At 39.4% G+C, this 25,152-nt stretch overlaps 1 protein-coding gene across 2 annotated transcripts in view; it reads right to left on the reverse strand.

The window, feature by feature from the left end:
• Positions 1-14,627, reverse strand: part of SYDE2 (synapse defective Rho GTPase homolog 2) — a 50,623-nt gene extending 35,996 nt beyond the window's left edge. For both annotated transcript variants that reach the window (XM_026674157.2, XM_026674159.2), the window contains exons 1-2: positions 12,104-14,627; positions 4,202-4,906 (exon numbers count right to left, since the gene is read on the reverse strand). In XM_026674157.2, the coding sequence (XP_026529942.2) occupies positions 4,202-4,906; positions 12,104-13,664 (2,266 nt within the window). In that variant the 5' untranslated portion in view covers positions 13,665-14,627. The remainder of the gene's footprint in view (positions 1-4,201; positions 4,907-12,103) is intronic.
• Positions 14,628-25,152: the final 10,525 nt, after the last annotated feature.

Raw genomic sequence — 25,152 nt, forward strand, 5'->3', positions numbered from 1 at the left:
CTTTAAATCCCAATAATCATTTAACTTTTTAATTATCACCTTAAGAATTAATATGAATAATCTCCTAACAACTACATAACACATATACCTTTTAAATCAGATTTTGCATGGCAGTTTCCCCTTCAATTACATCAAATTATTTATAATTTCAAAAAGAAAAATTAATCTATTCAATTAATCATAAAAACTGATATTAATCTCATTACAGCAATCCTCATAATTCATTTCAATTATATTCTTAAATTCATTAAACATAGTTAATAAACTCATAATACATTTATACAACACCTCATCACCGTGCAGAATCCCCTTTCTTAATCCTTATTTAACCATTATCTCTATGTCTTTTGAATAAACAATTTCTTTTCATTTTTCTTCGATTTCCATATTTCTTTATTTCCTGGTTCTTTTTCTTATTACTTCTTTTTTCCTTCATTTTCATCTCCTTTTCTTACTCCAGTTTTTATCCCCTTCCCTCTTTAAAGCTTCCTTCTTTGATTCCCTTTTCTGCTCTTTCCTTTTACTTTGTTTGGTTTTCAAAACATTCCCCTTTTTAATTGCCTCTTCAAATCTCCAAGTTTTAATTCCCATTCTTTTTCCTCTTTGCTTTAATATTCGTTGCTCCAATTATTCCTTGAAGATGGCTTCTTCTTTAATCAGCTCCTTCTCTTCTGGCACTCCTTGTTGTTCTTTATACTCTAAAATCGCCATTTCTAAGAATTGTAAGGCAGAACCAAACGACTTGCCTCTTTCATGTAACATTTCTTCATTTCCAAAAAAGTTCTGCCATTTTTAAACACTTCTGTTTTTTTATACATACATACATACATACATACATACATACATACATACCCTGTTTCTCCAACAATACAGCCTCCCCCAATAGGAAGTCCCAGCATGTTTTATAGGCATGAAATGAAATTAAGCCCCTCCCCCAAATTAAGGCCTATATTAAAACATGCGAAATGGGGGAATGGTGAGGGGCTTGCCGTTAGGAAGTACTTTGTTGCACACCCAGATATGGTGCTGCCTGCGTTGACCCGATACGAAGTGCCCCACCAACGCCGAAGTCAACATCAAGCCGTCGCTGCCTGCCCGAAGATGCAAGGGGGATTAAGTCACCCCGAAAAACGGCCTAGCCATTTTTTCGGGGCTCAAAAAAAAATAAGACCCAGCTTTATTATATGAGAAACACGGTACATATTCAACCAATGTCTTTAGAATTTATTTCCAACTATCAGCTTTTATTAATTCCTCTTTAGTTTTTTTCCAAATTCATCAAAAAGTCCAATATCTATAAATGTAAGTTTATGCCAAAATCACCAAACAATCCCAAGGTAATTTCTTCCTGCTTCTTTCTTTTGTTTTAATATTCAGTATTTCCACTTTCCAGAGTCTCTATTTTGTTGTAAAAAAGTTTCACATACTTTGTATCAAATTCAGCTTTTAAAAGAGCCAGGCATTTGTTTTTAATAAAGAGTCACAAAAATGTTCTTTTACCACTAGACGGCACTCTCTGTTATATCCAAATTCTGCCCCCGCCCACACACACTTTTTCTTCTCTATTTAGGGCTTTTAAGATTCAAAAATCCAATAAATCCAAATATCAATTACTGTTTTGGGTTTTTTTTTGACATGTTCAAGTTCAGCTTTAATTATGCCTATTTCGTGCCAAAATAATAAAATTATCTAATTTTAAGAGATATCTTCTTCTGGCTTCCTCCTTTCAAAATTCAAAGCCACTTTCAGCTGTCCAAATTTATTTTCTTCACTTTCTCTGATCGCTGTTTTTGTTATCTCTCTTAAAAATTTCTTAAGATTTTAATTCCGGGTTACCTTATGTTTAAATGTTGCACCTGATTAGCCCAATTTTCTTTTTCACTGCTCCTGCACAATCTTTGTCCCCAGTTAGCTCTTTCTCTTCAGGGTGATCATATTTGACCACCGCTACAGCTGTCTTCAGAGAGGAGTATGCCTAGCCAAGGAGGGGAGATGCGGCTCCCAGCTGGCGGTTGACCCAGCTGGCGGTCTCCCCCTTCTTCACCACTCCTACAGGATGGTTCTGGACCCAAAAACAGATGATCGGGGCCCTCCGATGGGAGAGCACGGATCGAAGCCACAGACGATTGAGGTCTCTGGTCCGTCAGTGAGGAGGATGCCACCGGAAGTCAGAAGTCTTTTAAAATTGATGTGCTTTATGCAATTGTGATGTATACTAGATTATATTAGGCAATTTTCCTTCTGACTTATTTGAAAATGAGGATAACATGTAGAAAATCATGTAAATTATCTTGATATTTTTCCATTTAATATTATATTAAGATTATTATATTAATATCATTCCTCTTTAATATTGTAAAATAAAATGTAAAGTCCATTAACTGTCATACTTGAAGCCAGAACTTCACAGACATATCCAGTCCTTCAGGCTTAATATAACTTACAGGAATAATATTTAGGGATATAATTGAAACTTTACTGCAATGTGATCTCCCTCAAAATCTGTCCCCAAAACCACAATGTCAAAAATTGTGATGGATACAACATGTACATTCAAGCTTGAGTAAACTTTAAAATTAAAATATAAAAGTATATAAAAACTTATCTCAAGGTAGGTAAACTGTCAGGCTATGAAAATGTTAAAATAAATCAATAGAAGTAGAGCTTCTTATAGAAATTAAGATTTAAAAAGAGAGATCAATTAGTTGGTATTTAATGAGATAAAACATGTACTCTAAATCTTTTCCTCATACTTTCTTTTAGGATAAGGGATTTTCCCCCCCTAGAAACATACTGTATCTGTTTCTTACAGCAGAGGACAATGGCCAGGGTAAATTAACTTATTTCCTGACAATGTTCATGATTTCTTCTACTTTCTACATAGAATCAATCTCTTGTGTCACTTCAAAAGCAACATTTACTAAATAGTATGGTATTTAGATTTCAGCAACTTGAAGCTCCATTTTGAGTAAACTCCAAAATGTTTTCTATTTGCAAAGTTTTGGTTACAGGTCTCATAAAGGATGAGAGAATAATTATAGTAAATGTATTTTTAAAAAATAAATGTAGGTAAAATTACATCCAGCTTAATTTTGGAGGGAAGCTGTCAATACTCCAAGTTACCTGTACAACAAATACAGGAAGTCCTTACTTAATGTACACTTAGTCAGTAACTATTCAAAGTTATGATGGCGTTGAGCAAAAGGGACTTACAACGTGTCCTTTTAGTTGTGACTGTTGCAGCACCCCCACCATCACATCTACACAATTCAGGCAATTGATTTGCAATTATGGCACCACAGCTTCCCATGGGGACATGATTTAATTTTCATTGCTGACTTCTGATGCGTAAATTAATGGGGAAGCTGACAAGTCACATATGGCAATCACATAAACATAGGAAGCTGTGATCTGCAGAATTCACCTAACAGCAGCAAATGGGATTGCTGGAACTGTTCCTATATGTCAGGGGTGTCAAACTTGTGACCCACCCCTGGGTTTAGCGAAGGGGAAAAAAGTCATGATACATCATGTGACAATGACATGACGACACGAGTTTGACACCCTTGCTGTAAGTCAATGAAGTCATATCACACTGCACCTTGCACACATCATTTAGTGCTGGAATTGAAATTCCTGATCTCAATTAGCATTGGTAAGCGAGGACTACCTATTTTGCAAATGCAATATACCCTTCCGCAAGAGAAAAAAAATCAACATTTTTGTAGCAGTTATTCTCAATGGACCACGTTACAGTAATGGTGCCAAATAAATTTCTTTCCTATCTGTATAGAATAGTTACAGTTTAATGATTTTTATAGTCACATGTGTGGTTTAAATTTAAAAAAAGTACAGCCAGGAGTTAATGTGAAGCCTGAGAAACCAGCTGTGATTCAGATATGCTTCCTGCCCACTCTGACAGAGTAAAACATTAACATTTCCCACAGGCCTGAGATATGGTGAAATCTTATAAAAATGTACTCTGATGCATACACATTATGCATGTATTACATGTACAAATAATTATTTCAGCTGAGCATGATATTCATACGAAACGGACATCTACATAGCTAAATAGGTTATGCATAACTAGTTCCAAGTTAAGATTTGAATTTTCACCTCTCTAAAACATGACTGTATCACATGGGTAGGGGTGGCAGACATAATTGTACTGTAAGTTAAATGTTTACATTGCTCTTACCTCCTGTAGTAGTTTTAAGAAGACCTTCGTCCACTGCGGACCCAGTCAGAATATTGCATACAGGCTTTGGCTTTTGTGTTTGCAAATATTCCACTGAATGCACATTATCTATTTGACTCGTTTCTCTAGGCTGACCATTTCCAGAACAGTTTAAGAATTGAGGAAGGCCTTCATTATGCGTTATGACTTTGATTAAATCATTCCCAGGTGCTATTTTGTAATTCAAGGCTTGGGGGTCCAAATGATTATTATGGTCACTTAGAAAACAAGGGAACTCAGGCTCATCATCTTCAGGGATAGGATTGTACCATATTTCTCCTTCATCATCTGCATCATTATCTTCACCAAAATCTAAAGTACAGTTTTGTAGTGCCAAAGATCTTGTTCCATTCCCAGCAGCATGTGCAGAACTGACTCTTCCTCTAGGGCTTTCCTGTCCTAGAAATCTGGAAAAAGTCTGAGGCATTTTTGGCTCAAAGAAAGGACTGGAAGATTTCAGTACCTGGTAATTTTCTCCTGAAAATTTCTTGTAAGAGTTTCCTTTTTCCAAACTAGGTACTCTCAGAGAACTTTGATGTAACCAGTTCCGCTTCTTGGACACAGTAATGTTAGCAATCTGAGGCCTGCACTCAGAAACTTCACTGGATTTCAAGTTCTTAAGTTCTCTTCTGCTCACAGAAGGTATGTAAACATTTTCAATCAGCTCTATAAAATGGAAAAGGGAATAAAAGAGTGTGTTAGATGCCATCAAGTTGTCATTATTGGTATCAGGTGTACATAAAATATTGTAACTTAAAAAAGAGACATAAAATGACACAATGCAAACAGATTTCATCCATGAAGATAATAATAGTCTAGTTGCAAAATGGCAAAACTTATTCTGTCCATATAACCAAATCAAGGATGATATGATTAAATATTACAGGATAAAATGTGCTGAAAGACAGACAGCAAGCTGTTTTAAAGCAAATGAACCACGTAAACTTATCCAATATAAACTACCACTTGCAAAGCTAGTTATCCATCAAGATGGTTGGCCAAATTATTACCAAAATCTTGATGTTTTTTCTATTGCCATTCATGCAACTTTGTAATGCTAGAAAGACTGGTTGTTAAATCTCAGGTGCCCCGTTAAGCATGGCTTATATATTTGGTATAGAATTGCAGTATTTTTTCAGAACATGGTCCACATAATACGTATTACTACATCAGATCCAGTCTTAACCATGACTACCTTTATATTTATCTGTTTTAATGAGTCTATGGCAAATTTTATTTAGTGTAGCTAAAGCAAATAAATTTAGGTTTTACTCAACTGCCTGATAATATATTTCATAAGCTGTACAATTATGTCCACAAGATTATGTAGATTGATTTCTATTTCTCTCTATCTAAATTTATTTAAAATTATGCAATGGTATTGTGAGCAGGATCTAATTTGGTCACCGGGACCAGAGGTTTTGTCTTCTGACCTTTCAGACTCATGCTGGAGCCCCATCCTGAAGGAACTTTTCTCAGGCAGACTAGTCAGAGTAGAAGTTCCTGAAGATGGGCTCCAGCAGTTTCTGGTTCCTGTGACTGATCCACACTGGATCCTGCAATATATCCTGGGACCTGTATATTTGTCTTCATTTGTGAATATTATGAGCAATTGCAAAATATTTTATACTTGAAGGCAGTTCAGTTTCCTTTAAAAATAACCCTTCAAATCCCATTAAACTCACTGGGATTTAATTCCAAGGAAATGTTGAATTAGATCTGGACAGATACATATGTAATGCAAGAGTGAAATATGTATCAGCCTCAATGGTGTTGAAATACTATAAATGTTCCTATATACATACCCTGCATATGATGGTAGAAGTTACTGGGAAATGTATTTCAAAACATATATGGAAAAACAGACTGCTCAAACCACTCTACAGTAAGAAGTCAACATGATTTTCATTGTATTAGAAGCCAACAAATACTAGAATCAACATGTCACACCTGTACGTTGTGTTTGGCATGTTTTTCATGCGTTACATCTAGTTACCATTGAGGTCACTATAGATACATTTCATTAGTGCATGTGAGTTTGTGTTTCACTTCAAGATTTAAAATAAATGCCACTAAATTGATTACACAGGTTAGAAAGGATTTTTTTAAATAGTGAGGGACAGGGCAACATCAACCCACGATGATAAGAAAAACAGCATACCACATCTACCTAGAAAGTCTAAAAATGCCACTTTCACATATAAAAGAATAAATCCAAACTAGCTGATAGTTTCATTTGCAATACTTATGGAAGGCACCAAGTTGAGAAAGGACAAGCTTGATTCAAAAGTTGAGCAATCTCTTAAGAGAAACTACATAACAACATTATGTATAAATTTTCATATATTGGCAGCAGTAATAGACACGAAAAAACTACTCTATAAATGTTACTTTGGTAATATCAGAATTTGTACCATTTCCCAAGAATATTTATAATGTCAGAAAAGAGGGGATTACCCCTTCCCCCTTTGCTAACAACACATATCAGAAGCCCATTGCATCCTTTAATACATGCTCAATAAATGCTCACTTATTAAGGAAGTTCTGCTTCAACCAGCACAACAGCAAGATTCTTGAATGGAATGGCTCTCACTTGTATAGAAATAAAATATTCCCACCTAACAAAACTTATTTAAGATGAATTTTGAATAAATGTATTCCTTCTACTTCTAATCAAACAAATACAGGAACATAACCCTTTTAGAAATATTTAAAAATCTGTTAGTCACACAAAACATAGAAAAATAAGAAAATGGTATCATCATTTACAGCAGGATTAGACAACCTTTTTTGAGCCAGTGCACATAATTCTGGGCTTATTTAGATGGGTCCCAGTTGACCTTAAAACTAAGCAGGTTCAGACCTGATTAGGTCTCCATAAGAAAAATCTCAAGAATTTGGCCTAGATCAGGAAAAAATAGTCTCAGAAGAAAGTACCAGCAAATCTCCCTTCCAGCTTCTTGCCAAGAATATTGGATATGTCCAATTTCATGTCCATAAAATTATCAAGAATAGGCAGAGAATGCATGACTGATTCAGTTACCTAGTGAACTCCATGATTTATCAAGGACTTGAATCTGCATCTTCTAAGTTCAATATCTTAACCACGAAACGGGGAGTTCATCTCTTGTTCAGATATCTAATTCAGTGAGCTCTTCTAAGTTAATTGCAAAGTTTAAGGTTTCATGATATTACACTTACCTAAATTCAAGTACTGTAACAGTTTGCACTATTTCAATGAAAGCTAAGGCTGGTTTTAGTAACTGATAGCTCTATCTCCTTCTTCAAATTCCATTTATCAAGATGACTTTGGGCATATGATAGAGGTGGAATTATACGCCCAATATATAAATTTCTGCTTGCTGGTTTCAAGAGATGAGTTTAACATTACTTGGTCTGGGACTAATTGATTGCTCTTTCTTGTTCACCATACTTGTAGTAGCCAATTCCAAACTCATAATTTGAAGTACAAAGTAAACAGCTTTCACAACTATATAGCACCATGTAAGACCCCTGCTTTAACTAGTATATTTACTCTTAGTAAAATGACCTGATCCTTTATGATCTTTGCCACATCTGTACTGCATTGGTTTTAGGATTAAACTCGTCTTTATATCTCAAACACAATGCCCATCGTTATTCTTCAGTTTAAGAAAACACTGTTTCACATTTTCATTGTCAGGTGTAAACTCACGGATGTTGATATTACCTTGTGTTTGTGTTTAAAGGTAACACAGATTTTTTTCTTTCTGCTTTTATTCTCATAATAAGGTCTTCAAAGTCTCCTTTAATGATGGAGAATTCCTCATTTAAATACAATCCATTCTAAATTGAACTTGCTATCATTTAATTGCTCACTGTACTAGTATTTATATTTTGCTTTAAATTTTAATTCTAAGCAAGATGCTATAACTCTACATGCCAAAAATTGTTCACAACATAGCAAATCTTACTTCTTGAACATATCTGCTTCTCTTATTGTGCCCATTCAACTCTGTATAATTAAAAGGTACATTATAATTATATGCATTGTAACCTCCCTACACCTGTAAAACAATATGTGAAATATAACAATATTTTGCAACCAATACTTAGAATGCTTTTTGCTAATTACATTTTTCTGGAGAAGTGTTTTGTAATAAACCTAGGAGGATTTAAAGCAATGAAACTTTAAACCTGGTATAATCCTAAAACAGAACATAAAACAAAATGTGGCTGCACGCTCGAAAAGCATTTTCTACTACAGTAAGCTAGTATGTACTTACATGGAAAAGTTGTAACATGAAAGAAAAAGAAACCATACTAAAATGTAACTGATTCTACAGTTAATGAGAGACCACACACTGCTAAAAGGGCAAGATAAGGAATGCCTATTAATGTAATTTAGTCTTTCTTCAAACATTATGAAAAGCATAAACACCTGTAAGAAGCCTTTTTTACCACAGTAAAGTTGGGGGTTGGATCCTGAATAATACAGCAGGTTTACTTCTTTGATTTTCCAGCAACACCCTGAGAGAATTTATACAAAGGTGTGTAAAATTCCTGGAAATTCAACAAACTTTAAAAGCAGTTGCAATTAGCTGGTATTGGTTCCAATTCCTCTATGAAGAAAATATGCATAATTTGGGGAAACTAAGCATATATTTGTAGTATCACACACACACACACACACACACACACCATTTAGTAAAGCAGATAACTCAAGCTAAGGTAGCTTGGAAGTCATATTTCTTCACTCACAGAAGGAATAAGAGAGTGGTATGGAACACCCTTGCAGTACATCTACTACTTAACTGATTTTATGATTAACCATAATTAAGCAAATGCAACTTGAATGCTTCTGAGATGTGGACAATCAACCCGATGTTCTCCAGGTATTTTGAATTTGTGAAATTCAGTGTGAGCATATAATTCTGCCTGTATCGTTTTTGTGGAAAAGTGCTGGACTAGCACTTGGGAGACTGATGTTAAACCCTTAGCTATGGAAACTTTCTAGATAACTTTGGGCCACTCATTCTTGCTTAGCCCAGCCTATGTCACAGATTGATATAGGGGAGAACAGAATACTATGATTGTCACTTTGAGCTCCTGGATGAAAGATAGGATACTATCTAACAAATGCAAAAATGCCACTAAATCTTGACTATTAACTATGCTAACTCATGGGAACTGAAGATACAAGGAAGCCACCAAACTGCCTAATTCTATAGTATTTCTACTAATTCTATAGTACAGTGCAAATCTCTGTATTTGAAGGTAACATAACAGTAGAAATATAAATAATCCTTTTTTTTTTTAAACTACTGTTCAATTCTGTCCAATTCTCGGAAAGTGCCTGTTGAAGTCCCTGCAGTTTTCTCGGCAAGATCCTTCAAAACTGGCTTGCCATTCCTTCCTTTCTAGGATTGACTGGCTCAAGGTCAACCAGGGCTTCATTCCTAATGTGAGGCTAAAGCTCATGATCTTGTAGTTTCTAGCCTAATGCCTTAACCACTATTCCAAACTAGCTCTCAATCTACAGAACAGAATATATTAAAATAGAAGATGCTTATTCCTACATTATAGATACCTGTGTTTCTGAAGAGTGGATTCTGAACACATAACTTGTTTCCATAACCGTTCACACATAATCATACATGTAAAAATTAGATTTAAGGTTATGGCTAGTTCTTAAAAAACAAAAATAATTTAGTTGATTCAGAAGTCATTCAATAATGCAAGTGCTAAAATTGAAGGTTTGATAAAGCCACACATTTCTGAGATAGCCCTCGTTGCCTACTATATAGACATGGAAAAGCAATGTGGTACAGTGCTTAAAGTGTTGAAGCATAGAGATTTAGATTCTGGTCTTTCCTTAGGCATAAAAGCTCACTGGGTGATTTTTGGGTAGTCACTCTCTCTCAAACCTAGTATATAAAAAAATTAACAACAGTAGATCAATAGATTTGGTTCATAATATTCAGTAAAGATTGCTTCATATTGTAATGAACTGATTCAGGATGATGATGATAAGATAGGCATGCACAATAAAAAAAACATTATCCCAACAAGTAACCAGATTGCCATTTTAAAAATCTACAACTTCTAATTTCTGCACCTAAGAATAGACCAGGTCTGGAGTCAAGGCATAGTTAGGAAGGCTCTCCCACAATTTTTTCCCCTTCATTGTAATTTGTCATTAAAAGATAGTTCATTCTACTTTGTCCCATCTTCCTCCCTGACCCTTTATTAACATTTAGTGAAAGTCAGGCTTATGTTGAACTATTGCAATGCTGGGTTAAAAGAAATAAATGGAATGAGACTTAGAAAGATTGCTTCACATATGAGTACTTGAATAAGTGAGTTATTAACTTACTTTAGCCACACACAATTAATATACAAAGGAAGCCATTTTCTAGAAATGGCCATGCTGAATTGGCAGCTCTTCCTAGAATATTTCACCCCCTCAGAATAGACAGAATAAAATGAGGTCACAGGGCTTCACCAGACACGTTTTTTTTTCCAATTGCTGCTGCTGCTTGAAGGAGGTGTTTTGAGAAAGAGATGAGAAAAGTATTTATTTATTTATCACTGATATTTCCAGGAGTCCATGAAAATTGGACTTCAACTTACATCATTCCCTGGATGGGAAGCTGGGGGTAATGAGCATTATTATCTGATTAAACAATTAGGCAAGTGATTTCAGAAGTTGAAATAAAGGCTGTGTGAATGTTTGATTTGCAGATTAAGTTCAAAAAGCTGATCTGGATAAACTGATCTGATTTAAATTGGATTTGATTATTTTGGATATTTTGCATACCTACATAGGAACTTTTTCAAGACTGAATTGACTGTTTGATTCTATTAGCACTGTCCATTTTTCAATCTACTGTCCCAAGTGTGTTGAATGGCAGCTCAGAGAAACTCTAGATACTATGGCCAGTGTCACATTTAACTACAGTATGCTCAATCGAGAGGTAATCTAATTAGCGAAGTCAAAGTACACATAGTTTGTGAACTCATTAATTGAAACAAGAAGTAGGTGTGTAGCAGATACCATGTGGAAATGCTAACTCTCTTCCCCAGGTATCCAAATTCCTAAAACAATAGCAACTTCTATATGTTACATGTGACATGTTAGAGTATACATTGTTGTCGTGGCAATTTTTCCCAGGTTGTGATACTAGCTACAATAAGGATTGTCAAATATGTTGATTTCTCTTCCTCACTTGCACTCTTAGCAATAGGAGTTCTAGAAGCATGACACCATATGCTTCAATTTATAATAATGCAGCCAAAGAAAAACACATTTAAACTGTCAATATTGAACAGAAGCAGTTTACATAAGTATTAACATTTAACCAGACTGTATCAAGCAGCAGGTTATGCCAAAAGGAACTCAATGGTACGTTCCCTATGGAAAATATCTAACTGTGCTCTACAAATATGGACAGAGACTCCTCTCCTGCAAACTTAGCCTGCTATTTACATTTTAGGAGTTGGCATAGGAGTTGGCATGCCTTCTGGGTTAAAAATTAGGAGGGTTGTATAAACAAGGTTCAATCAACTTCACTGCATAAATCATGTCTTGATTTTTCAGGTTGGAAAAATGAAACTACCTTTTTTTTTAAAACCTCTGGAAGCTACTGAAGAGATAAGCCAATTGGAAAAAAGACAACAGAGTACATGAAGCTTTGATATAGTTATCAGCTTTAAAAATGGCTGGTTTCCTAGGCTTAGCAAGACATTCAACAAGCTAAGTCTTTCACAACCACGGAGAAGCAAGAAAGGGGGGGGGGGGAACTCTTAACAGCAAAAGTGGGACAAAGCCCTTAGGCTCACAAAGACCTTGAAAGGAAAGCAGGAGACCACAGAAACCATTACCTGTCAGCAATATTCTTTGGTCTGAAGAAGATAGTCGGGCCTTGGGCCCTGGGCCATTCAAGTGAGCAGGGGGCGAAAGTGTGAGCCCCTCTCCTCTGCCAAGAAGTGGCCTGCAACTCCCAGTGACCTTGGTGCGGGAAGATGGGGGGGACATCCCAGCGGTCCCACCCCGGCCTTTCATGCCCAAGGAGAGCAGGCGTCCTTTGTACATCCACTTCTGCAGCTTCCGAACAGTCACAGTGGGTGGTTTGAAGGGGCCCGGGGAGGCATCTTCTGGGGGGTGCTGGGGTTTTCCCTCATGGCTACCCCTGGTTGCTCTTGCTGGATCCACCATTTTGCCCTGGGCTCCATACAGCTCAGGGGCCAACAGCTCCTCCATGTCTTCCTGGAGCCCTGAAGGATGTGCTTCACCAAGGCCTTGGCTGCTGAGGGTCTTCTCACAACCGCTGTCACCAGAGCCATGTGTGGCAGCTGACAGGAAGCAGGTTTCCTGGCTGGTGCCAAGTTCCTGAGGTTCGAGCAGCAGGTGGCCACGGGGCTCTAGTGGCTCTGGAGGCAGAGGCTGGAGCGTACCTTCGCTCCGACATCTCGGCAGGAGCAGTAGTTTGGAAGCAGAAGGCTGGGCAAAGCAGAGGCTCTCCAGACTCTTGCTGATGCCCTGGCGCCTGATGGGATTCTTGGCTGAAACTTGGGCACAGGGATCGGATCTTTGCAACGGCGAGCATCCGTCCGGGCACGAGAAAGACCAGCGTAAAGCATCACTCGCTGCAGCCTCAGAGGCGGGCAGATGGCTAGCGGGCTGCGGCGAGGGTCCTCCAGCTGTGGGGCTGGCCGGAGGCAGGTCGTGCATGGCGTGGATCAACAAGTAATAGGCCTCCTGGAGCTGGCTTCGCAGTTTGCCGGTGCTTTCTCTCGCTCTGGCCCTGCTGCCGCCGCCAGCACCCGGAACGGCGGCCGCGCTGCCTTCCTTGTTTCCCCGCGCTGCTCCTTCGGGCGTTCGGGCCGTTCCTTGGCAGCCCCAACCAGGCAGCCTCTGGTTATCATAATAGTCGTCTTCTTCGCTCCCACCACCGCACTCCAGGGCCGGGCCGGGTTCCGATCCCCTGGGGAAAAAGGACGACGAGGAGAAGCAGAGCTCGGCGGCCAGAGGAGGCGCACGGAGTTCCGGGGGGCTCGGCTGCTGCAGCGCCCTGCCTTCCGCGCCCTTTCTCGGAGGGCAAGAGCGGGCCACGGCGGCTCCCGGCAACCTTTCTCCGGGCATCTCCGCCTTTCCCCACCGGGACCAGGCAGCCGACTCCCGCAAGCCCGGCCTCTCCAGCGGGGACACGAGGAGCACTTCACAACCGCCCACCTGGCTCCCCAACCCGGGACACGCTTCGGTCGTCACTCCGTTTTCCAGGCAGGGGTGATGGAAGTGCAGGTTCTGCTGGGTTTTCCCTCCAAGGGCTCCGACGCCCCTGCCGCCTCTCTCGCTGGGGTCCCCGGCAGCAGCTTCCCCGGCTCCTCGCTGCGACCTCCTACTTCGCAGCTTGGAGAAAGTCCTACGCAGAGGGTCAGCCATGCCTGGTCGTCTCCTTCAGTTCGCTGCCGTCGAGCGCAGCAGGGGTGCCGCTGCTTGGTGGCGCCTTGAGCAAAGCGGAGGCGGCGGCGGCGGCGGCAACGGCAAGCGCAACAGCTTGCCGCGCGGCTGGCTAGAGCACGCCATGATCTTCTACTTGGTCCTTGGGCGCCTCTCGCTCTTTGCCGCGGCTGCTGCTGCTGCTGCTGCTGCCGCCGCCGCTCAGGCTCACATATTTGGCATAACTGAGCGGGGTGAGAGGGCGCTCCGCAATGCGCATGCCTTACTGCCAAAGCAGCTAGGCTGAGAGCGCTTTTTGGGGGGGGGGACCGGAGCGCGCGCGCGAGGCCTTGCCTTCCTAGCCCCGAGGCTGCCCAGCTTGGGCCGAGACGTCGGGGGAGAACAACGGGAGAGAGAGGCCAGGTTCGTCCGGCTCTTCCCCCCACCAGGCGCGCGCGTGTGTGTGGTGGCGCGCGCGCGGGGGCGGGACACTGAGGCGAACTTTTCCAGCCCTCGCCCCCTTTCGCGTCCCTCTTCCAAAATTAACCCTTTCCTCGGCCCTCGAATAAATAAACAAGGCCACCGGTGCCTGAACCCAGTTGGATCAAACCCGGTTCTTTTCGGGAGAGGTCTCTCCTGCCGCTTTCGATCGCGGTTTGGGTAAGAAGCGATGCAACAAAGGAACGTCTTCCCCCTTGCCGGCGCTCAAAAAGTTGAAATGTGCAGCTGACAAATACAGGCGGTCCTCGACTTGCAACAGTTCATTCAGGAACCGTTCAAAGTGACAACTGCACTGAAAAAAGTGGCTTATGAACCTTTTTCACACTTAACGGCCACGGCAGCATCCCCATGGTCAAAATGTGATCAAAATGCAGATGCTTGGCAAGTGGTTCATATGTTGCAGTGTCCGGGGAATCATGTTATCCCCTTTTGCGACCTTCTGACAAAGTCAATGGGGAAGCCAGATCTGTTTAACAACCGTGTTACTAACTTCACAAATGCAATGATTCATATAACAAGTATGGGAAGGAAAATGGGGTAAACTCACTTAACAACAAGTCAACAAGCTCAGCGTCTTACCCACTGAGCCACTGCGTCCAGTGGTGGGATTCAGATTTTTTTTACTACCGGTTCTGTGGGCATGGATTGGTGGGCGTGGCAGGGGAAGGATACTGTAAAATCTCCAGTCAGAGGTGGTATTTGCAGGCTCTCCGAACGACTCAAAATTTCCGCTACTGGTTCTCCAGAACTGGTCAGAACCTGTTGAATACTACCTCTGACAGCATCCCTTTAAACTATAAAGGAAGGGGAAGCTACATTTCTCAAACACACACCCAGCCAGCCAGCTGCTCAAATCAGAATAGAAGCATAGTCCTTATATTTCAAAATTAAAAACAGCAGCCAGCTTTTGAAATCATTTTTTTTTTTTTTGCTGCTAAACATAGGGCAGTCTGTTCGGTCTCATACTTTGGAATCCGCTGTGAATCTGCAACATCTTCTTCTCATTAATCACCATCAGGAAAAGGGTCTCAACTGCCTTTGGTTCTGCCAGAAAGCCTTTTTTTTCATATTGATAAAGCAGCTGGCCAACCAGAGGAGTTGGCTGGGGCAGATACTGTCTCCTGGCCCTTCCGAGGTTAAGTAAGGACACTGTATGATTCGACAGCATCTCAAAAGGCTGGAATCCTGGAGCCAGAGGAAACTGCAAGGTAAGGACTGAACTAATTAGAAAAGGAAGTGAATGATACAATAGGGGTGGGCAGGGCAAGGTTTTTTCAGTTTTCTAGTTTCCTTGCTTTTGTGATTGTGTGTGTGCGTGTGCACGCAGTTGGAATGGAAGGCTATTAAAAACCCTTATTTTGTGATAATCATTACCGCTTTGTTGTTTTCCTACCCCAAATTAAGAAAATATTATTACTCCCAAAAGTTAACCAGTTGTTTTGTGAGGGCCAGACCCTCAAAAAAGAGTTTCAGTGGCTATGTGGCCTATCACTAAATTAAAACTGTTTTCCAGTTGACCTCAAAAATTATGAAAAGATTAGAATGAAACCGTTATCCTGGCAATTGTCAGGGCTATAAAAAAACATGTATTTTTGCATTATTTTTCCTGATAATTTGGAATGTTGCTTGGGGAAACAACATATCCAGAAAAATATATTTTTAAAAAAACATACATCCAGAAAAATCTATAATGACTAGTCTTACAGTCTTTTAACATCCACAATTAATGTTGTAAAGGAGGTGAGATTATTTTTTTCAATATTTTCTCCTTTCTTTAGTGGCACAGTCATTAATGCACTATGCACAAATATCCATAAATGAGACCTGTTGTGATATAATGTAACATGAATTATACCTAATAAGTACACAATGTACTATAAACATGATGCAACAATTAGTTCTTCCTGGTATTTAACTTTCAAGCCAGATCTTTTCCCTCCCACACGTACATAAAAGAAAGAATCATCAGGTGATGGTGGAAAGTGTGAGTGCTTTTCTTGTTTGCTTTTGTGTGAGGATACTAAGACAAACAGATGCAACAGCTGTCCTTGTGTAGCAGCAAATGTGCCGTGGAATTGATCACAATATGGTCTGGAGGAAAAACCTTAGGAACAGGCTTCACAAAGTGATCTTAAAAATTCTGTCAGTTGTCTCCCACTGACGCAACTTCATCCTGGGAGATCATTTGAAAACAACTTTGAAACAGGGTACCAGATGTCCCCTGTTTAAAATGGATGGCCTTTATAGAAGCCATTTATAAACACAACATCTTCATAGAACATCCTGTAGCCTGCTGATTTATCTTCATCTTTTACTATAACTAAAGTGCCAGCTACGAAGAACAACTTGCTTGCCTGAGTTCATTGAATGCTCTTTTCATGGGAAATTTAAAAAAATAGAAAGGAACTACCAACTTTAATTTTTGATGCAGATGAGGAAAAAAACCACTTCAAATTGCACTGAGAAATCACAAGATTGAATCACTTGTTTTTAATCCTATACAGTATATGGAAAAATAGACATGTGAAAGAATAATCATTTGAATGAGTAGCGATCATGCTGAACAATTAGAGTGAAGATAGTGTTTTTGATAGCCACATGAAGGTGTTTCTCTCCTGTCATAGGAAATATATAAATACAATTTGTACTGCTCCAAGAGGCTGTCTTTACCATGCCTGCATAATGAAACTAGGTAGTGCAGCAGCAGCTGCTCTCACCCAATTTAATGTGGGGAAGGTCAAGATTGCAATTAGTGGATTCTCTGCCATTTTTTTTGCCTACTTACACAATGAAATAAAATATAAGAATTTGCTTTTCTGAATACGTGCTATGGCAGGCTTGGCCCTCCAAGTCTTCATTTTTACTTCTGTATGCTTATTTTGACACAACTATTGATCTCTCGTAAGACTGATAGTCCCGTGAAATTACTTTCTGGATGTTGAAATCTACAGGTTATCAGGATTATTGCAGGGCCTGGGAGTTCTGTTAATTCTGTTAAATAAATAGAAGATTGATAAACCCATATCAAAGAACCCCCTCCAGAAAAAGAAATCTGCCTGAATTATCAGAAAACCTCAGAAATCAGAGGTCCTGCAAAATTGTTCAGCATTATGTCCCTTTCTTTTCTTTCTTTGTCTCTTTCTCGAAGTCAGTTTCCCTGGGATTCATTTTTGTTCATGTTAGTTTTGCTTATGATTGTATGTCCTATGTACTTTCCATACTTTAGGGCCTTCCCAGCACGCACGCGCGCGCGCGCGCACACACACACACACAAAATCAGCGTGGGATTTCAAGCTGTCAGATCTATCTCAGTCTTCTGGGCTTTGGAGAATCCAGTGTAAAGAGAATGGTCTGTCGTGCAGTCAAAAAGACTTGCTAGGTGAACTGGAGCTCAGTAGATTATTGTCCCATCATTTATTTATATATGGCCAACTATCTTACAGCAGATAATTCAAGGCAGTTCACATTAACATTAAATATAAAGAGCAAACCAACCCAGCAACCCCACATATCTTAAAGCTTAGCATTAGAACATCATATAGCCACAATCTTACATTTACTGGGCTCACTTCTATCATAGTTCAAAACCTAGGTGAAGAGCCAGGTCTTCACAGCCCTTTGAAAGTTAAATAGAGGACTCTGAATATTGGCGGAGGGGGGGAGCGAGGCTATTCTAAAGCAGTGGTTGCCAACGTCTGTGAGAAAATTTTGGTGGTCTGCAGAGAAATGTTACCCCCAAAGCACCCCCCCCAAGCAATTAATTCAGGCAAGACAGGAACACAAGGCTGTGCCGCCCTCATGGCCCATGGGAACACAAGCCTTGTGTCACTTGCATTGCGAACACGAGGTAGTGGGGGGGGAAAGGTCGGAGGGGGGAACTTGCCCCGTGTGCCTGGTCTGGCCACCGGGCTGCTTCTTTCTGCTTCTTTCTTCTGCTTTTGGCTGCACACAAGGAAAGCAGCAAAAGTCTTTCTTTCTCTCCCCCAAACTCCACCAGAAATGAGTCTTTGGGACCCTGCAAGGCATCCTTCTCCAAGAGGCTGTGCCGGCACAACAGGTCTCACAAAGACTTACTTCTGGTGGAGTTTGGGGGAGAGAAAGAAAGACTTCTGCTGCTTCTGCTGCTTTCCTTGCATGAAGCTAAAAGTCTCTCTCTCTCCCCCCCTGAGAACGGAGCTGGTATCCTGCGATCCCAAATAAAGAATGTTCGATCGGTAGGAAAATGGGGTGGGGAATTTTCCTGCAGACTTTTTTGGGGATTTTCCCAGGGTTTCTGGTCCACGGGATTTAAAATTATGAGTTTGGTGGTCCCTGAGGTCCAAAAGGTTGGCGACCCCTGAAATAGAGGACTCTGAATCTTGGGGGGAGCGGGGAAGGGAGGCTATTCTAAAGGGCTGGGATAGCCACCGAAAAGGTTGTCCTCAAGACTTATTAGATTGTCCCCATAGGACATTTTGTGCTGGGAGAAGAAGAAAAACATTCTTTCCCAACTAGAACAATTAAAAATGATTCTAGGCTGCCTCAACTAAACAGAAAGTTAGGGTTATTGTTTTTTTTTTTACATTGACAGATTACAGCTTGAGAATTGCTGTCTGAAGTTTTTTTTTTAATAAGAACACAATCCAGGTAAAATTAAGCATTTTCGCTTGATTCCAGTAAGTTCAGCACATTTAAATTATTTCTACTCAGCCTTAAAAATAACACCCTCTGGTCTGTGATGGTAATATCTATCTTATCAACCATAAAACAAGTTAACTTTAGATATTATCTTTCAATAGATTGCTAACAGCAAAACAGTACATGAAACATAATTGCTATTTTGTTTTGTTTAGTTTTTTTGCAAATGTTTTATAGTTATCAGGTCATACCGAAAACTAGTCTTAAACTGATTTGAGTGAAATCATCCAAAATCTTATCATTGCATATTTGATAGAGTTTTTGCAAACAAACAAACAAAGAAAGCTTAATATCCACAAAGGCATGCCAGGATGCTGTTTGGAAGACATTGCAGGAGCTTGGACTGAATTCGTTCATACATTAACATAGCAATGCTAAAAATCTAAATGCATATTCAGTCACATATTTTTTTCTAAGAAGTTGCAGATCGAGCCTTGCCTGTTTCAACCAGAATCTCAGCTTGCATTTATTAAGTGTCTCAGCTATCAGATACAGCAGTAATCAAGTGGGAATATTAATGACTGCCCATGGGCAAGAGGTTCAAGACATGTGAGTGATAAAATTCCCTCGTAGAGCAAAACTCCAGTCGCACAGGAGCAACCTAAAACCACGCATCCAAATTGCAGCCTAAGATTTCAGCTGAAAACACTTGGGAATGATTCTTTGGGATTGCTCCGAAAGTAACTATTTTTTTTCAAGCTTGCAACCAGTATTTAGCATCTTGAGAGTATTAGCTGAAGGATTTCAATTAAGAGGAGTTCGTATCTGTGACAAGCTAAAGGCAAAAGGATGAAATCACTTGTATCAACAAAAATTCAACTGAAGAAAGGGGGCAAAAATAGTGGTTTGTTAAGGAAAAAACAACAAATAATTCTGAATGGTTATGCTCTTAGGATCAGGACGTCATTTTATTCCAATTGAGACATTTCATGCTCATATTTCTTGATGTTACATCATTTCAATTACATTAATTTCTTTAATGTGTTTAAATTTACAATTGTGCTTTATTTAGCTTCCATCAGCCTATTACACAAACACACACACACACACACACACGTCTATTCTCTCCCCACCACTGAAAGTTCTCTGTAGCATCATTTCTGCACCCCAAGGTCTGCAAACTATTTTGAAGCTGGCTTTATAAGCATCTTCATCCCAAATCCTCAGAAGAGAGAAGACTGGCAGGCAGTGCCAATTAGCCAGAGTTTCCGCTGTGAATCTGGGGGAAAAAACATCCAGTCATTCTGCCCAAAACACACTGCAGGTCCTTGAAGCAACAAAAATCTGCTCATGTGACTTCCCACACAAACAAATAAATAAACATATGGCGCATTTCCAGAGCATACTGCAAAAAACAAACACATTTGCTATAAAAGAGTAGCTGCAAAGTACATGAGCCACCATTTCTCTCTTGCATTTAAAGGCCCCCAAACTGCTGTTTTTCTGGGGAGACAATCCCAAAGCAGTACATGGCACTTCATTCTTCCCTGCCACATGGCTCCTGCAGAAAGAGGATATAGTATTCTGATCAGTTTCACTCTTCTTGAGAATAGTTCTGGTGCATTGCAATATGAAAACAAGGCAGAACAGTTCCTGTGGTATATTGTAATGGAATTAGCGTGTGGCGGTATGCATTTGTTTGACTATACCAAAATCCCTCTGAGTGATTGTTGGTGGAGAGGGAGACAGGGGACTGAGCATGACATTCCCAAAGGTGGTCTAAAGACCTGAGAAGGGGATGTTTCAGAGGCAAAAGCTCAGGAAGCTTCCCATCAGTGAGAACAGACTGCATACTCACACTCCTGCAGAACTTCATTACTACACAGGGAAGGATTGCTTCGGGAGAGATCCTGGATATAGCAATAGAACTAGCATTTAGACTTATATACCACTAATAATGCTTTACAGCCCTCTCTAAGCGGTTTACATAGTCAGCATATTGCCCCTAACAATCTGGGTTTTCATTTTATCAACCTTGGAAAGATGGAAAGCTGAGGTAACCTTGAGCTGATCAGAATCAAACTGCTGTCAGTCAGCAGAATTAGCTTGCAATGCAGCGTTCTAAACACTGAGCCATCACTGCACCACCTCATCACCATAGTTACAGTACAGTACAGTTAGAAATGAGTTCACTAGAATACAGTCATCACTAGAAGAACAAAGAGGTCCAGAATTGATTTTGGAGTAATATAAGTGTTGAGTGTTGTCTATATCAGCGGTCCCCAACTTTTTTGGGAACCAGGGAGTGGTTCCATGGAGACAGCTTCTTCCGCGAACTGGAAAAGGTATGGTTTTCCATGCTGCCTGCTTTCTTTGTTTGTGTGGCCCAGTGCCAGTCTATGGACCAGGAGTTGGAGAACCCTGGTCTATATAGATGGGTGCCTTCAGCTTTATACTCCAATAAGGCAAATAGGCTGGCTTGCAGAAGATTTCCAGAGAGTTGCTTCTATATCTTCAAATATTGAAGCACCAGAGCTCAACACACACTCAATACTCAATACACTACTCACATTGGGCTAACTAGTAATTGGGCTATTGATGGCTGGTTGAATCAGCTACAGTTAGCTCGGTTTGACGCATTAAATCCTAAACTATGGTTGAGAAAGATAACTGGATTCCTAAAACACGCCGAGCCATAAGCCACAAGCCAATACTCTGTATTGTGGTTTAGTCACTCTTACTTATTGTTTTCTGCTATGCCAAGATAGGAGTGTACAAGAATGACTGACTTTCCATATCAATATGTAGAATTGTGAATTAAAACCATGCAATAAACCTCTGATTATTTTTTAGGTTTCTGTAATTAATCAGAGTTTGTGTTAGCCATGATTGCTGATTTAAGTCAGGCAATATCAAAACTAAATCCTAGTGATGTATGTCTTTCATGCATGCAACTTATTTATCATTGCAGAAACTCAGCTACTCAGCTACTCAATTCTGGTTTAGCACCTCATGGCTTCTCTTTTCCCCTTTTGGCATACATAGGAATTTGGGGAGTGGGGTGAGCAGGAGAAGATATACCAAAGTTGTTCTCACCTTCTAGCAGTGCCGGCTTTTCCTTTTCTGTAGGTTAGTTTGCCCAACAATAGACTAGATTCGTTGTATGACCCTAGTCATCGTGCTTCATTTGAATCATGTCTGACTATAGATCGTTGGATTAACTCAGCAACTCAATCACATCATCATATGGCTATGACGGCCTTTTTGTAATTTCTTTAACGAAAAAGATGCAGTGGACAAACTTGATCTGTTGAACTCTAATGACTTTCAGTCATTTATTTTACTCTCTTATGTCCAAATCTTGACACAATTATTCAGGATTTGTAATATCATGACCAAAACAAATGTTCTTCTTTACTTACTCTGCAAGCCTATCCACGTTCAGCCCAAATTTGATTCAGTGGAATTCATTCCAACATGGATGAATTTAATAGTGTAGATTCCATGATAAATAGTAATAGACCATTAAGGATTGCCCCAAAATATTGAGCATGGATCAACACCACCTCCCTCCTCCTGTTAGTGTGCCAACTCAACAGCCATGCCTTCAGTTGGACTCTGTTATCCATGCCTAACAAGTGTTCACTGTTGTACAAGTACCAAGCATGTTCAGTCCAAATTTTGGGGACTCCCACTCTGTTGTTTTTGTTTTGTTGCTTTTATTCTTTCGTGTGCTGCCCAGAGTTATTGTTATTATAATGGGCTGTTATGTCTTTTAAAATAAAATACAATACAGGTGTATTATCTCAATTTTCAACCACAATTGAGTTCCAAAGTTGTTAAGTGAATGTTGCCCCATTTTTGTAGACCTTTCTGGCTACGGTTTAAAGTGAATCACTGCAATTGTTAAGTAAGTAACAGGGTTCTTAAGTGAATCTGGCTACCACGTTGACTTTGCTTGTCAAAAGGTTGCTGATCACATAACCCCAGGATATTACAAAACTGTCGTAAATGTGAGTCAGTTGCCAAGTGTCTTAATTTTGGTCACATGACTATGGGGATGCTGTAACGGTTTAAGTGTGAAAAACAGTCATAAGTCACTTTTTTCAATGCCGCTGTAACTTTGAATAGTCACTAAATGAACTATTGTAAGTCAAGGAATACCTATACTGATGTGGATACTGATATTCCTGGTATAGAAAGAGAAGCATTCGGGGATTGTATTTCTTATTAATAAATAAGGCAATAATTTTGTTGCGGATTCTATGGGATATTAAACCCTGGCAGTTTTCACTGAAAAGTGATCTGAAAGTGATCCTAGAGTTTCTAGATAATACATGAATTGAAAAAAATAGTAATCCAATTTTACCAGAAGAGGCCTAGAGCAAAGATCTAGAAAAGTCTAATGTTGTAAACTCTCAAAAGACAGGGCCTTGATGCACTAATGCCTTAATCTGAGCTTGATCCAACAAAAGTGCTGCTGTTTGGCATATGAGAGAGACACTTTGTAACTGGCCCTTCAAAAGGCTTTGTTCATAAAAACAAGAAGTGTCCTCTGTGATGGAGATGTGACATAGGTCAGAGACCTTATTATGTTTAATATGTAATTTGCTCTGGGAAGGCTTTTGGAACTAAACTCAATTTAGGGATCAATGTTGTATTGTAATAGCCTGTTCCTTTTTTTCTTCTTCTCCCCATCTTGGTCAACTGCGAGTTTTAAAATGTCCAAACAGCTTGGTTTAAGGTGACACCTGGAGAGTCTAATGTCTCCTCTACAATGTTTCTGCTTCTACATTTCACAACTTTATTAAATAGGGAATGCTTTCACTCAGGGCTGGTTTGGAGGCAATTTAAGCAACCCACACACAAGGATAGTAAACCAGACAGAGCCAGCTAGCAAAGTCCAAAGCTTCAACTTCATCTGCCTTGGAGGCATGTGGAATTCTAGGTCTGTTTACTCTGCTATGCAATTAAACAAATGAAATATTTTACATGTGAGTCACCCCTAAGTTACACACGAAGGTTCTTTTTTTAAAAAGCTATTCTTTCAAAGAAATCAGAAGACTTTATTCATTCCTTGATGTAGGCACTGCTGCTTCTATGCAAAAACTAAGCCTGTCCATTAACATACTGTATGATTATGTTAAATGTCTTCCTGCGTTTTAACAATCAAAAGCAGCTATGATTTGGCTAGAAGGTTAATAATAAAAATGTGCGATGATGGTCATCACCATAATTAGTATGCTAGGTGAGGTTTGTGACTGATTAATACTTGGAGACAGATCACTATCAAATATTCCTGCTTTAAGCTAGTCTGGAATGACAAAAGATATCCCAGAAGGGCACAGTAAATCATTTCCCTCTTATTGCCAACAAAATTGTATGGATGTCTTCCTGAAGTCATGAAAGTTTACCTTTTATTTTTTTCCTCTGAGAGCGTAGTAATTGGGATTGAAACCAAGCATATGCAAGGCTGATTAACTTTGAACTGTTCATTTCTATATAAACTGTGTGGGAAGAGTTCCAAAGTATATTTTAATAAATGAAACAGAAAATTGTCCTTGAAATGAGCTCCTATGTTTACTTTTCCACATAATCACCACCTTTGCAACATATTTCTGCAACAATGGATAAGCTACTGTGATGAAAGAACTCCACACATTATGTCTCTTCAGCCAAGTCCTGAAAGTGATTTCTACTTTTTCATTTGAGTCACAAACAGGTGTCCATGATTCCTTCAATTCTGGGAAAGTGGAACTCACATGGCACCAAGTCTGCACTGAAAGTGAATGAGGTAAGATAGTGAGAGTCAACTTTGCAATTGCCTCCTGGGTGGCTTGTGGGGTGCAAGACTTAACTTTGTCAGGTCATAGCAAAATTTTCCTGTTGTATTTCTAAAAATTTTTTTTCCCAAATTTTATTGGTTTTTAAAAACAAACATAAACAAACAAAACATAAAAACATCAAGCTATCTTCCATAGGTGTACATACAGTGTGCCGCTTGGTTTACAAATTGTTTTGTGCTTCCATTTCGTAGTCTTCAATTACAATTACATTACATATAATCTCATATTGTCAATCAAAAATTAAATACCTTAGTATCATTATTAATCAATCATTTGACTATACTTTTATTCATTCATGTTTTACAAGATAACCATAATTTACTTAGATCTTATAACAGTTCATATTACCATCCCAAATCTATCCTAAAATCATTTTGTAGATATAATAAGAAAGAAGTACATCTTTGTATATTTATTATTTTCTAAAAGTCTACATAATTCATTACTGTACTTTATTGTCTAACCATTGATAGAAAAGATCCCAAATTTTATAAAATTGTTTATCCTCTTGTTCTCTAATTTCAAAT

The sequence above is a fragment of the Notechis scutatus genome, chromosome 3, assembly GCF_049901735.1.
Source record: "Notechis scutatus isolate UNSWTSFEM ecotype Mainland chromosome 3, rNotScu1.2, whole genome shotgun sequence".
Lineage (NCBI taxonomy): Eukaryota > Metazoa > Chordata > Lepidosauria > Squamata > Elapidae > Notechis > Notechis scutatus.